We start from the raw sequence: 14,526 nt of genomic DNA on the forward strand, positions 1-14,526 counted from the left end.
AAGTGTATAGCCGTGGGAGGTAGTTTCTGTTTTCCAGACTTTACTAATAAGCAGGGCTCCACAGTAGCAACTTTCACGGAGATTGTACCAGGACAGTGGTTCAGATAGATGCCTCATGGTCTGGAACAGAAGGGAAGATGCTTGCATCTAAGGTTTCAGCCTCACCTGGGTTGTTCTGGGTTTTGTCTTTCGGAATTCCTGGTTTCTGATAGTGTGTAAAGCACAGGGCATGAAATGGTATCGGTTTTCACATCCTGAAAATTAAGGACTTCGCTGAAAATTAAGGACTTCGCCCTTCCTCTCATAAAATGTAGCTTTCTCTGATACAGGGTTTTCCTATGGGACACAGCATGGGGAAACGTGGTGCTTCTTTTTTAATTACGACCTTCTGAGAAGCAAAAGCTTGGGATACTTTTAATATCGTTAAGTAAAGTTTCTCTTCCATCCCTGAAGATTTTTTTTTAAGTCCTAAATGTCTGAGGTTGTTGGCTGAAAATTTACCCTGAAATATGGAGGCTTTTGGCCAAAAAGAGAGCTTATTAGAGATCAGGCGAGCTGTGGAGCATCGTCTGTTTCTCTATCACGAGGTTTCCTCCTTGGCCGTCCTCCTAGGCCAGGGGTGCTTCCGTCTGCACGCCTTGTTTCCTGATACCACGGTCCCGTTCACTTTGTAACCCACCCCTTTACCCAGCACTCTGCCCTGCAGTCCGCTCTAAATCCCCCCCACCCCCTCGGGGGCTCTTTCAGGGTTTGCTGTCTGTGAAGCAGGCGGCGGTGGGTGGCCCCTGTGTGGGAAGAGACGAGGAAGAGCGTTGTTCTCGTAATTGCCTTCCTGGGTACCAGCTCTTCACTGGCCGACTGGTGTATGTCCCGCTCCTTGAACAAGCTCGTGGACACAGGTTCTGACAGGGGTCGCCCCCAAAACTGACGGAACAAACGCTAGTCAAACGATCCGGACTTTTACCTTTGAAATCCTCTTAAAGGGCGAGAACAATTTCTGTCAGAGAAGGGTTTTGCAGCTCAGTTGTGAGGACATGGAAGCAGCCTCAGGAAGGCTGGCTGCCTGTTGAACAGGAAGTTTGTGATGAATGGTCTTTAATCAGGTTGTAACCATTCACGATGGCTAAAAAATTCCTGTTTATACATCTCTTTACTTCCCATCACAAAGTAGCCAACCTCTGTTCCCTCACTTTGTGCCAGGTGATGCGCTGAGCGCTTTCCATGCAGATGATGCCGTTCTGCCCCTAACGATCCCGAGTAACAGCTGGTGTTGTGTCACAGATGTCAAGACTGGGGCTTGGGGAGACCAGCTGACTCGGGGTCCCACAGTCTGACCTTGGGATCCGCCTCCGCACTGCCTCCTGAAAACACGAAGGTTCGCATGAGATCTTACATGGGTCCTTTTGGTTCTTTTTTACATGAGAGCATAGCCTCCGATAGGCTTTTTTTAGTAGAAGCCGATTTAATGTAGTCATCTTTTCCTTCCTTTGGAATGATTTGAGTCAGAGATAGAGCTGCTTCGAGCCAAATGTGTGTCTGTCTGTAGCCACTGGAGAATCTGTAGCTGAGTATTGGTTTGGTTGGGGGAGGGTCATTGCATGTCCTTGACACTTGTTCTTCTAGGACTAAAGCCCCATGTGCTTCTGCTTTTTGTAAATGAACACCCATAAGCCTTTCACCTGCATTTTAATCTTTCTGAACTCTATTTTCCCTAATATAAAATGAGGGTGTTAGGCCAGGTGACCTTCCCAGGGTTTTCCAGCTCACAAGTTTTATGAGGCTGCGAGTCCTCTGTCCACAGGGGTTCCCAGGGAAGCCTGAGTCCTAGTACAGACTGGGGGTGAGAGTGGCCTTTGGGGTCACTGATGTGCAGGCAAGAAGGACAGGTTTCGGGGAAGTGAAATCAGCTTTACAGAAGAAGAGCTGGATGCCAGGGCCTAATGTGTAAGCATGTCGATCAAGCTCTTCACAGCAAATCTTCCATTACAACAGTTTCTAAAGTTGAATTTTTATGCTGTCGATTGGTAACATACATCTTTTGACATCACCTGTAAAAAAGAAGCACGGGCAAAAGGTCACGTGTTTCCTTCTGTTTGCAGGCAAAATGCATTATTTTACAAAGTTGTTGTTTTATTAGCACCTCTAACGGGAACTCTGTTGAACAGAGATTATTCCTACTTTCTCCTTAGTTTGTTTTCATTCTTGGAACTGCAGGAAGGGATGTGTAAAAGAGAGGAAGCAGGGGGAGGGGGTGAGTCCGTGCTGGGAGCCTACGAAACCATAGCACACATTGACAGAGTTCACAGAAATTAGATAAAATGCTTTTGGAAAAACCTAGTTTGTCTCGCATTTTGAAAGAATTTCTAGAATTTCTAGAACAACAAGTTCATTTAGTCACGTGTTCCAGCGCCTTAGTTTGGAGCTCTTTTTGTTTGGCTTGGTGACTGTAGCTCACACCCACCCTCCCACAGGGCGACGGGCAGTTCTTGGCTGTGGGACCTCTGAGGGCCTTTCCATTTCCCTCGTGGGTTCTCAAAGCCCCTTTGCACAGGCTTTCTCCCCGGGGCAGTGGCTCACATCTGAAATTCACATTTCAGCTGCTCTGCTTCCCTGCCACAAAGAGTAACCGATTAGAATTAAAAGCAAATCATACTTTGTAAATTTATTACCCGTTGAGGCAGAAAAGGAGTTTTCTAATAGTGTTTGTAAACAGAATTATTTCCGCTCCCTCAAGATGCACACATGTAACCTCAGTCTTAAGTATGTTCCTTTCATTCTTCTTCATGATGGTGAAGCCAAAAAGTGGTTTCTCCAGCTGGCAGTGGTGTTGTGTGCAGAGTTATTTTGCATGAGATTCATTTTCCGAGCCTCAGTTTTCCTATTTTTAAAACGGGGCCAATAATACCTGCCTTATATAGGGCTCTTGCAAGGATGGAATGAGACATGATGTATTGAAAGCCGTTTGTAAACTGTTAAGTAAAATCCACGTGTAAAGTATGAAGGCCAGGGGATCCTGAGCAGGATGTATTCAGCTTAAGTTGCTGGTTTTGTTTTATTCCTGGTTAAACACAAAGACCAGAGTAGTCTTAGAACGCCCAGCAGAAAGTAAGGTGCAGCAGTGATGGCTAGAGTTGTGGCTGAGAGGTGGTGGTCTCCACGTACACTGCTGGGTGGGCTGGACGGAGCCGGGTGGGAGCTCAGGTCTGAAGGTGGGATTCAGGAGGGCAGAGGAGGAGGGGAGCAAACCGAGGGCTGGACCCCCAGGCCATTTTTTCAACCCAGGCCTTGGGGGACCAAAGAGTTCGTTAGACTTGACAAGAGGTCTAGTTCTGCTCCCTTGGTTTTCTTTGTTGGGGCTTCTAGTAGACTGGAAGTTTACTGTAATAGACTAGCGCTCTCTAAATGTTTTTGTAAAAATCACACCCTTTTTGATGTTACATTTATTCATTTATACTATACCAACATATTGTATATATTGTATAATGCATTTGCTCATTTTTATTTACTTAATTTGTTTTGAGGCTGGAACAGACAAGCTTTTTATTCAATGGCTAAAGAATGGAGAAACGGAACTTAGTTCTCAAATCAACTTCTCCATGCTCATTTTTAAAAATGAGATAAAAATGTAAAGTAGGTGAAAAGTGTAAAGATGTCTTCTTGCACGTTGATGGCTCTCCGATTATTGCTTTAGACATCCAGGCTAAGTGCGTCCAGAGAAGGGGCAGTTCCTGCCCTGTGTCTTCAGGGTCTCCGGGGCCCAGCCTTGGAGCGTGGCTTCTTGCAGCCAGGAGGGCGGTGGGCCCGCAGAGCTCAGTCACAACGTCCCCCGAGGAGACACACCAGCCTGTGGCCTTGGAAGTGGCCCTGCTCTAACACCTGCTGCTGCTTCCCCGTCACGTGCCAGCTGAACGCGGAGCCCGCACACAAGGCTCGGCAGCCACCTTGAGGATTCTGAGAACGCGCCCGGCAAGCGCGTTAACAGACCAGCTGTAGTATCTAAATGCCTTCATTAGCACCTGCCCACAGCAGACACTGTATCTAGTGCAGAGAGAAAATATCTTAACTACTACCGCAAAACTGGTCTATTTTCCCAGTAACTAACATGTAAAAGCCTCGTCTTAGTGGGAACAGTACAAGGTACGATTATAAAGAAACGAGACCAATGTTTGTAATATGGGTGAGTCTCTAAAACACAGACATGTTATCTTATAGGTGCCATTATCTTAATAATAACAGTGGCCGATATCGATTGAGGTAAGGACACCTGTTATCTCATTTAATCTTCACGACAACCCCGTACATGTAGGACTTATTAATCCATTCAGCAGATACTTGAGTGTCTACTTGGTGATGGAGCTGTGAGGATACAGCGCACAAGAGGACAGCCCAGGTCCCTGAGCTCATGCAGCTCACAGGGTAGTGGGGAGCCAGACATAGCAGAGGCATGACTGTGGTGAGTAAATCAGGTCCTGTGTTAGCTGCAGGCTGGGATGGGGTTCTCAGGAAATGCTTCCGGAAGGAAGGGACACTTGGGCTGAGACAGAAGTTGGGGGTGGTGGTGACCTTTGGCGGGAAAAAGTCGAGGCTCCTGGACAGTCCTTTGTACATCATTTTTTGTCCCGAGTGGCCATTTAGGTGGACTTGTTCCTTCCCCAGGTAGATCATAAAACACCCGGAGGGCAGACTCTGTGACTAATTCCTTCTGACGTCCTTCACTGCACCCAGCATAAATAAGTCCCAATAAAAGTTACTTGGCATGAATTGGTACACGAATGGATAGAGAAAAGATGTGGAAGGCATTACACCTTCCCTGTGATGTTTTTGGGATGTCAGTCAACAAACGTTCATTGAATGTATCTTGTGTGTAGAGCATCTGTTAGGGGCTTTGAGATGAGGAAATAAAAACACGCGCCAGCCCCTTGCCCTTTAAGAAGCTTGGAATCCGGTCTGTAGAGTGCACAAAATGAACACCCGAGCATTCGAAACAGCTGGCAGAGCAGGTTGAGCAAGCCAGGGTGCCCCGCACCGGGCGCCGGCTGCCCCTTCCCCCCACACGGTCCACGGGCTTCCATTGGGTCGGGCTTCCCAAGAACTCGCTGCCCTGCTCGGGGTGGCCAGGCACGCGGAAGGCGAGGGAGAGTCGAGGGGCAGGCGGCCGAAGGGCGTGTGCAGAGGAGAGCCAGCTCGGCACCAGCGGCAAGCCCGGGCTGCGGAGACTACGGCTAGTGGAGGGGCAAGTTGCTGAGTGGTCTTTTTTCTCTGATGGTCTCATGCAGAAACTCGGGATTTAGGTAAGTGGTTTGCAGTGCACGAGTCTCCTGTCCTCTCACCCTACCTCTCTCCTCACGTGATAATTTGTTCGTGGCCGAAGAACTGAACAGCTCAGAGCACTGCTGGCCGCGTGTGGCTCTCTGCACAGGTCACGGGGAACCGCACTTTCCCTGCCTCGGCTGTGTCCACCGCATCCGGCAGAGATTTGCAGACATAACATCATTAATAGCGACACGTATTTTTACAAGCTTTACCTCTTCAACACCCTCCACTCCGATATCCCCCATTGGAAATCATAGCTTCTTTAATGTCCTGCCGGCTGTGTGAAAAACAGGAATTTATGTAACAAGCCCTGCGCAGCAAACCTTTTCCTGTTCGGAAAAAAATTTTTTAATTGTTGGCAAAGTTAGGAGACAGCTCTGTTGCTCAAAGAGCGACCTGAAATGTCCTCTTAGGAAAATATGTAGCATAATGTTTTGATAAGTAAGGGATTGTTCTACCCCACTCCCCACCACCCAACTTTTTTTTTTTTTTTTTGTAAATCTAAACGGTAAGTCAGCATATGTCCCATCCGAGCTAGTGAATGCTTCCTGAACTTTTTAAAGATTTCATCATGACAGATTCTGCAGTCTTGTTAGAAATGTCTCCCAGGGACTTCCCTGGTGGCGCAGTGGTTAAGAATCCGCCTGCCAATGCAGGGGACACGGGTTCGAGCCCTGGTCCGGGAAGATCCCACATGCCGCGGAGCAGCTAAGCCCGTGCACCACAACTACTGAGCCTGCGCTCTACAGCCCGCGAACCACAACTACTGAGCCTGCATGCCACAACTACTGAAGCCCGCGCTCTAGAGCCCGCGAGCCACAACTACTGAGCCCATGTGCCACAACTACTGAAGCCCGCATGCCACAACAACTGAGCCTGCGCTCTAGAGCCCACGAGCCACAACTACTGAGCCCCTGTGGCACAACTACTGAAGCCCGTGCACCTAGAGCCCGTGCTCCGCAACAAGAGAAGCCACCGCAATGAGAAGCCCACGCACTGCAACGAAGAGTAGCCCCCGCTCGCCGCAACTAGAGAAAGCCCGTGCACAGCAACAAAGACCCAACGCAGCAAAAAAAAAAAAAAAAAAAAAAAAAAGGAATGGCTTCCAGGCAAAAATAAGGTTAAAAAAATGTCCCCCAATTGCAGTTGCAAATAATCTGATCTAATTATGTGAATCACAGAGCTGTGCCACCCCCTCCCCCAGGCAGTACAGACAGCCAGGAAGCCACTATCTAGGAAGATCTTTCCCGTTTATCATTAACTAAATGTGACAGGGACAGGAGTCAAGCTTCCTTTCCTCCAGAGATTTCATCGTCGCTTATCTGTGTTTCTGTTGTGTTCAAAGAACAAAATAGTCATGATGGAATATTGGGAGCACACAGTGTGTGCGTGTGTGTGTGTGCGCGCGCATGTATAAGTAAAACCTTCCCATAGGGTTTGGGGAATCTTATGGGGATGAAATAGGACATTGGGCAATTGCAGTGCTAGGCCTCTTTTAGGGGGTTCTTGTATGTCCACAAAGTCCTCAAAGCCGGTCTTGAGTTGGGGATAGATCTGTAGGTGAGAAGGAAGAGGAGAATCTTGGCAACAGAAGAAAACCCTCACTGCCATCCACTTACACACCTGCCCAGCATCCAGCCTGGAAGTCCCCATTCAGGGCCGTGGCTGACCCACACTTGCCTGGGCCTGGCAGAAGGGCTCGTCACATAGCTGCTGTGTTGCAGTCCTTGGGTGGAATGTAGTACAGAGGGTCAGAGGGCGTTTTGAAATGTGGATTTCTCAGCCTTGACTGTCCGGCCTCACTATGACTTTTGCATCTCCTTTTAGAAAGTGAGATTTTTTTCCTTTGTGTTCTACCTCCTTTTAATGAGGAAAATTGTGAACTCATAGTCTGTGTTGAGCCCCGGCCTGCCCTGCTGTGTGCCAAGGCTTTGTTCTGGCGCAGTGATTGGCACTCAAGCATCTGCGTCCCACGGCGACGGCGTGAAGGTGTGGGTGTCGTGGCTGCATCCTGGGCGACCACAAATCCAGCCGGAGCCTTTCCGTGGTCAGGGAGGGGGCCCGCAGCGATCCGGGGGGCTTGGTCGCTGAGCCTTGCATTCAGTCGGCAGAGGAAGCCAGGGAAGTCTGCGGGCCACGCACACAGCGCACACAGCCCTGCTCCAGGTCCCCAGGTCCCCGCCCCTGGACTTGGGATCAGGGCCCTGATGACGGAGTCTGCTGCGTGCCCTGCCCTGTGCTGGGGCAAAAAAATCTATCAGAGAAGCTCCCTCCTCCTCGGGAGCCCCCCTTTCCTTGTCCACGTGTCCCAGAGGTTCTCCGGATGCTGTCAGTCTCGCCGTGTGTCCAGTAGCGGAATTGCATTCGGGCTTCCTTGTTTACCGCCTGGCTCCACGGCTTCTGCTGGAGCTTGCAACTGTCTCTGACTCCCGTTGCAGCGTGTTTGGAGTGGTGGGTTTGTGTTTGCGATACCCGTAAGCTCCTACCGACACCCCAGTGACTAGGAGGAGGGAAATGGGCTCAGAATGGGCGGTGCCTTGGGCCCCTCCTCCCCAGCCCCCAACCAAGTTGGGATCTGACACCTTCTTCTTGGTGACCGCTTACCATGTTGCACACACCACTGAGCATTTGACCTACCTTATCTCGTGGAATCCATAGAACAGCCCCAAAGGGGCTATAAGGTACATGGGGGCCAAGCAGTTTCCCAAGGTTTGTAGCCAGTGAGTAGCAGAGCCACCTAAGTGCTCCAAAAAAAGTTGATTTTCTTTACTAACTGCCCCAGGGGGCATGCGATTTAGTTGTGGAGCCGTACTCAGTGGATCAGAGCCACCAGCTCTCTGTCCTCTCCACCACTCCTTCCCTCCCAGACCGGCTTTTTGGCTGGAGTGTAACCTCTGACGGGTGTCAGAGGCTGAGTTAGTTGGTGCGTGCTACTGGTTATTGCTGGGAGGAGAGGGTTGCGAACAACATTTGAATTTAAACTTTCCTTTCTTTCTTTCTTTCTTCCTTCCTTCCTTCCTTCCTTTCTTTCTCTCTCGTTTTTTTTGGCAGTTTAACTTTCTAGAGTTAAACAACAGCAGCCCAGTTGTCCTTATATTCACCTATATCTGCCTAATGGACTTTAAGGATGTAAATGAATCGATGTCTTACTAGTTTTCAGGCTTTTAATTCTTGACTAAGAATGTATCTTGCTTCCTTTCTTTCCTTTCCGTGACCATGTGGGCCCCATAATATAAAACTTTCGACAGTTAGACTAGATGGCTGTGTAAGTGGCAAATGTGCCGTCCGAAGAGAATTAGCAGTAGTTCTAGGCGTGATAGAGTGGAAAGGGGTTTTGATAGCACTTTGTTATGGAGTGCTATTTGCATAGCAAATCCAAGTGGTTTTAAAACCAGTTCCTGTAATTTCCCTGCAAAATAGAGCTATATAAAAGAAGGTGTTTATAATAATGCTCATTTAACTTTGTCCCCTCGTTAAATTAAGACACAGATACTGTTTTTAAGATACGATACTGTTGTTCCTTTACTGATTTGAGCTCTCGCGTAGTGACTGTACAGGTTGAAATCTATACCGTAAACTCTTTCAAAACTTGACTTGTCTTCCATGTGATACGTGTCTCTATTGAATAGTGAGTGGGTTTTCCAATTGGAGGAGTATTTCTAACATGGTGTTTTGCTTTACAGAATTCAATTCGTCATAATCTGTCCCTACACAGCAAGTTTATTCGTGTGCAGAATGAAGGAACTGGAAAGAGTTCCTGGTGGATGCTTAATCCCGAGGGAGGCAAGAGTGGGAAATCGCCCAGGAGAAGAGCCGCATCCATGGACAACAACAGTAAATTTGCTAAGAGCCGAGGCCGAGCTGCCAAGAAAAAAGCGTCCCTGCAGGCTGGCCAAGAGGGTGCCGGGGACAGCCCAGGGTCTCAGTTTTCCAAGTGGCCTGCAAGCCCTGGCTCTCACAGCAATGACGACTTTGATAACTGGAGTACATTTCGCCCTCGAACTAGCTCGAATGCTAGCACTATTAGCGGGAGACTTTCTCCCATTATGACTGAGCAGGATGATCTCGGAGACGGGGACGTGCATTCTATGGTGTACCCACCGTCAGCGGCGAAGATGGCTTCTACTCTGCCCAGTCTGTCTGAGATAAGCAGTCCTGAGAACATGGAAAACCTCCTGGATAATCTCAACCTTCTCTCATCACCAACGTCATTAACTGTTTCAACCCAGTCTTCGCCGGGCACCATGATGCAGCAGACGCCATGCTACTCGTTTGCGCCGCCAAACACCAGTCTGAATTCACCCAGCCCAAACTACCAAAAATACACCTACGGCCAGTCCAGCATGACCCCTTTGCCCCAGATGCCTATGCAAACGCTTCAGGACAGCAAATCGAGTTATGGAGGCATGAGTCAGTATAACTGTGCACCGGGACTCTTGAAGGAGTTACTGACTTCCGACTCTCCTCCCCACAATGACATCATGACACCAGTTGATCCTGGGGTGGCTCAACCCAACAGCCGCGTCCTTGGCCAGAATGTGTTGATGGGCCCTAATTCGGTCATGCCCACTTATGGCAGCCAGGCATCTCATAACAAAATGATGAACCCCAGCTCCCACACCCACCCTGGACACGCTCAGTCAACGTCTGCGGTGAATGGGCGTGCCTTGCCCCACGCGGTGAACACCATGCCCCACACCTCGGGTATGAGCCGCTTGGCCCCAGTGAAGACAGCTTTACAAGTGCCTCTGCCCCACCCCATGCAGATGAACGCCCTGGGGGGCTACTCCTCCGTGAGCAGCTGCAACGGCTACGGCAGGATGGGCGTTCTCCACCAGGAGAAGCTCCCCAGTGACTTGGACGGCATGTTTATCGAGCGCTTGGACTGTGACGTGGAGTCCATCATCCGCAACGACCTCATGGATGGAGATACGTTGGATTTTAACTTTGACAATGTGCTGCCCAACCAAAGCTTCCCACACAGTGTCAAGACGACGACACACAGCTGGGTGTCAGGCTGAGAGTGAGCAAGTGAGCAGGTAAGAGTGCCCCGATATCAAAAGACCTTCTGAAAACAGGACATAAAAGAGAGGAACCCAGTACCTTGCCTTGTATCCGCCATGGTCGGGGCTTTTTGGATGGCAGCTGGCCGCCCCTTGCAGAGAGGCATCTTTGATCATACATTCTCCGCCCCTTTCGCAGCTTATAAATTTTCCTTTGGAGCTTAAACATAAGGAAGCTTTTCCTCTAACTGCTTTAAAGAGTTTCTTTCGACAGTTAGACTAGATGGCTGCATCTTTTTAGTAACTCGTCAATAAGTGAATACATTTGATACAAATCAAATGCTGAAGGGTTTTTTAAAGTGGAATTTTCTCCCACTGAGTGATTTCAGAGCTGTTTGAGAAAGTCCAGCTCTCCCTGCAGTGTGTCTGTCACCCTAATGTGTTGAGTTGATTTTAATTTGGCTGTATATTCAATGAGTGTGTGTGTGTGTGTGTTTTCTTTCCTAGGCTACACTTAAAAGTACTTCAGATTGTCTGACAGCAGGAACTGAGAGAAGCAGTCCAAAGATGTCCTTCACCCTACCTTTTCGTTTTCTTGATTAAAAAAAAAGAAAAAAAGTGTTTCTTTTTTCCTTTCGTCAGACTTGGCAGCGAAGACACTTTTCCTGTACAGGATGTTTGCCCGATGTTTGCAGGTTACGTGCTGCTGTAGATAAGGACTGTGCCATTGGAAATTTCATTACAATGAAGTGCCAAACTCACTACACCATATAATTGCAGAAAAGACTTTTGGATCCTGGTGTGCTTTCAAGTTTTGTATATAAGCCGTAGCTACAGAATTGTATTTGTGTGCATTTTTGTTTTTTTAAATATTCATTTGGTCCAAGGAAAGTTTCTACTCTTTTTGTAATACTGTGATGGTCTCATGTCCTTGATAAGTTAAACTTTTGTTTGTATACGACCTGTGTTCTGCTGAACTGATGAATGACAAAGAACCAAGCTCTCCATTCTGCACCTCCATTGAACAGCTCTGGACCTGTTCACATTGCCACATAATTCACAGGAGAACCAACAGCCTGTTGTCCGTCTGCTGAATTAATGGACTTACCAAAAGTCTTTTGGAAAAAAATAAAAAATAGAAAATAGGTTAAACGCCAGCCTTGTACAGGTCTTTTCTTTCTTTTTTTTTCTGTTTTGTTTGTTTGTTTATTTTGTTATTTGCAAATTTGTACAAACACTTAAATGGTTCTAATTTCCAGATAAATGAATGATTTTTGATGTTATTGTTGGGACTTGAGATCATTTTTGGAATAGATATTGAACTGTAATGTTTTCTTAAAACTAGAGTCTACTTTGTTACATAGTCTGCTTGTAAATTTGTGGAATCCCAGATATTTGAAGCAGCATCCGTAATTTTCATTTTGTATTTCTAACTGGATTAGTACTAATTTTATACGTGCTTAACTGGTTTGTACACTTTGGGATGCTACTTGGTGATGTTTCTGACTAATCTTACAATCATTGTAATTAGTACTTGCACACTCAGCATTTCTGGCCCTATCTTGGCAGGAGAGTGATGTATAGTTATGAACATTTTGTGTTTCACGTTTAGGAGAACTTGATACTTTTTTATGTATGTGTTTTTAAAAAATTCCATCCGCTTCTACTATCCTGTGAATTAAGCATACCACACAGCATTGACTCTTCTGATTGATGCCTGTGTGCTCTTTGTTTCAAATACTCCTGGCGGGGGGGCCTCGTAATATTTGTAGATCAGAAGGGGAGATCCACCTCTAAGACAGTGCTCCTTTCTCAAGCTGGGGGTTTTGATCAACTTAACCTTTTTGAGTTGAGCTTCAGCAAAAGTTTTCCCTCGTAATACTGTGCTCTTCCTGGTCTAGGTGGAGGTTGGTTTTGTAGCTCTGCCTTGAAGAATTAGGTCCACACTCATGCTTCATCCCTCTTTCCCTCTGTCCTTGGGTTACTTGGCACACTGTGGAAGGCTAAGTCGAAGCAGGGAATTTTTAAGCGGGACTTGAGTGATTTTTAGAATGTTTTGTGTTCATGAGTGCAGATGGCTACCAAATGGAATAGAACTTGCTTAAAAATTGGGGCAATGAATTTGAAAACCAACTAACGAGCTGTAAGTTGTATATTTGAATTTATCTTAAAAAGCCTTAGCGTAAGTTAAGAATTGGAGAGTTTCTTCTGCCTTTAGCAACCCAAATTATAATTCTGATCATTGTGTTGTAATATTGATATTTTCCAATTACCTGTACTGATAGACCAAGTTAATTGGCTTTGCGTGCCACTTAATCCACCGGTGTGTTCAAGTCATGTGGAATGCTCAGAATCCGCACAATAAAAGGAACAGGTGCACAAAAACGTTCCTCTGGCCTTCTTGAGAAGGCCCTGATTTCTGTGAACCTAACCCACTTCCCACTTGCTTTGTCTCGCCTGTGAGTTGCGTCTCTGTTGGCTTGGTTTTTCCTCCGTGTTTAACAAGAACACAGGTGTTCTGATGGCTCTCTCCTCCAGGAGACAGGCTCTACTGTAAGCTCCCACAGTGACTTCTGTGCTTCTGAAAATTAAGCAGCCGCCTCTCTAGCCATCTTCCTTGTTGGCCACTCCAAAATATGTCTGGTCATAGAAGCCCTAGTTCTTCTGAGCAATGCCTCCTGCACACGTGCTAGAGCTCGCTGGAGCCAGAGTGCTCGTGTTCCGCTCTGTGTGCACCTGCCACCACTCCCCGCCTCCCAGGCATCGCACGGTGAGCCTCCCCAGCCGCCTTGTTCACTGAAGAGGCAACCGTAGCTACAAATCACTGTTAAAATCTTACTACTTTGTAGAGTGACTTTTAAAAAGATGTTGCTTCCTCTTGAGTCTGTGTAAATATCTTTTTTTTTTTTTTCCTTCAAATTTTTCTTTGTGTTGAAATTCTAACAAGAATCCTGGGTAGCTTTCCGGGGTACAGTGAAGTCCAGTGAAAAGGCACCTTGTCTATTTTGAAAACAAACATCATGTGACCTCTAGTAATTCTTTTTCTGTAAGAATACTGACTTTCTGGAGTAATGAGTATATCAGTTATTGTACATGATTGCTTTGTGAAATGTGCAAATGATTATCACCTATGCAGCCTTGTTTGATTTATTTCCTCTGGTTTGTACTGTTATTAAAAGCATATTGTATTATAGAGCTATTCAGATATTTTAAATATAAAGTATTGTTTCCGTAATATAGACGTATGGAATATATTTAGGTCATAGATGTGTTACTTGGAAAGTTCTGCTTTGACAAACTGACAAAGTCTAAATTAATTAGCAAATGTTGTACCCCAGTGAGCAGTAAATCAGTGAAACATCCCCGAAAGAGGAGAAAGACACTTAAAATGGAAACCATTCCCCCAAAATATACGATTTGGACTCGTTCAGCTGCTGGATATATGTTACCAATCCTCCCCTCCCACCCACCATTCCCCAACCCCCAACTGGAAATTCTTAACATTCAGCTCCTAAGAGTTCTTAATTTATAACTGACTTGTAACCAAGAAGTTTCTCTTGTGGTTTTAGTTTGGGAGTAACCATTCGGTAAAAGTTGCAGTGTGGTTTATGCAAACAGAACAGCCTAGCATTACTCTTGGCCTCCTCCCTGACGGGGGCGGGGGGTGACAGCCTGGCAGCCTGGCCAGGTGCGGCCACGTCCATCCCGTCAGGACGCAGTCACTCCCGCCCACGTTTCACTACTCGCGTTTAGTACCAGGTTCCACGTTCCCGTTCCCGTACTCTCTGAGAAGTGCCTGATGATGCTGATGTACTTACAGACACAAGAACAATCTTTGCTGTTACTGTATAAAGCCATAAATGTACATAAATGATGTTTAAATGGTTTGGTGTCATTCTTTTCTAGTTGTGCAGAATCAGCTCTTTATTAGGTTTATGGGGGTTTTTTTTGTTTTTTTGTTTTGTTGTGTTTTGCTCTCACGTGAGTTAAAACCTTGTCAGCCACGGTGCCATGGTTTATTCAAATCTGGTATTTCTTTGTGGGGGGTGGGGGTGGGGGTGGAAACAGTCCCTCTGGGACCAAACTATAGTCCCCAAGAATTGAAGAGCAAGTAGACTCCCTGGTAACAAACCACCCTGGAGCACTTCATCCGTGGAAGCACTTCATCCACTACATCTGGCACAGAAATGACCAGGCATATGAGATCTCA

At 46.8% G+C, this 14,526-nt stretch overlaps 1 protein-coding gene across 1 annotated transcript in view; it reads left to right on the forward strand.

Annotated features, from left to right (window-relative positions):
- The window catches only part of FOXO1 (forkhead box O1), an 89,761-nt gene extending 75,560 nt beyond the window's left edge, over nucleotides 1-14,201 (forward strand). The window contains exons 2-3 of the mRNA XM_082435023.1: nucleotides 8,997-10,352; nucleotides 10,824-14,201. Coding sequence (XP_082291149.1) covers nucleotides 8,997-10,334 — 1,338 coding nt within the window. The 3' untranslated portion in view covers nucleotides 10,335-10,352; nucleotides 10,824-14,201. The remainder of the gene's footprint in view (nucleotides 1-8,996; nucleotides 10,353-10,823) is intronic.
- Nucleotides 14,202-14,526: the final 325 nt, after the last annotated feature.

This window comes from Balaenoptera physalus, assembly GCF_965194825.1.
Source record: "Balaenoptera physalus genome assembly, chromosome: 18".
NCBI lineage: Eukaryota > Metazoa > Chordata > Mammalia > Artiodactyla > Balaenopteridae > Balaenoptera > Balaenoptera physalus.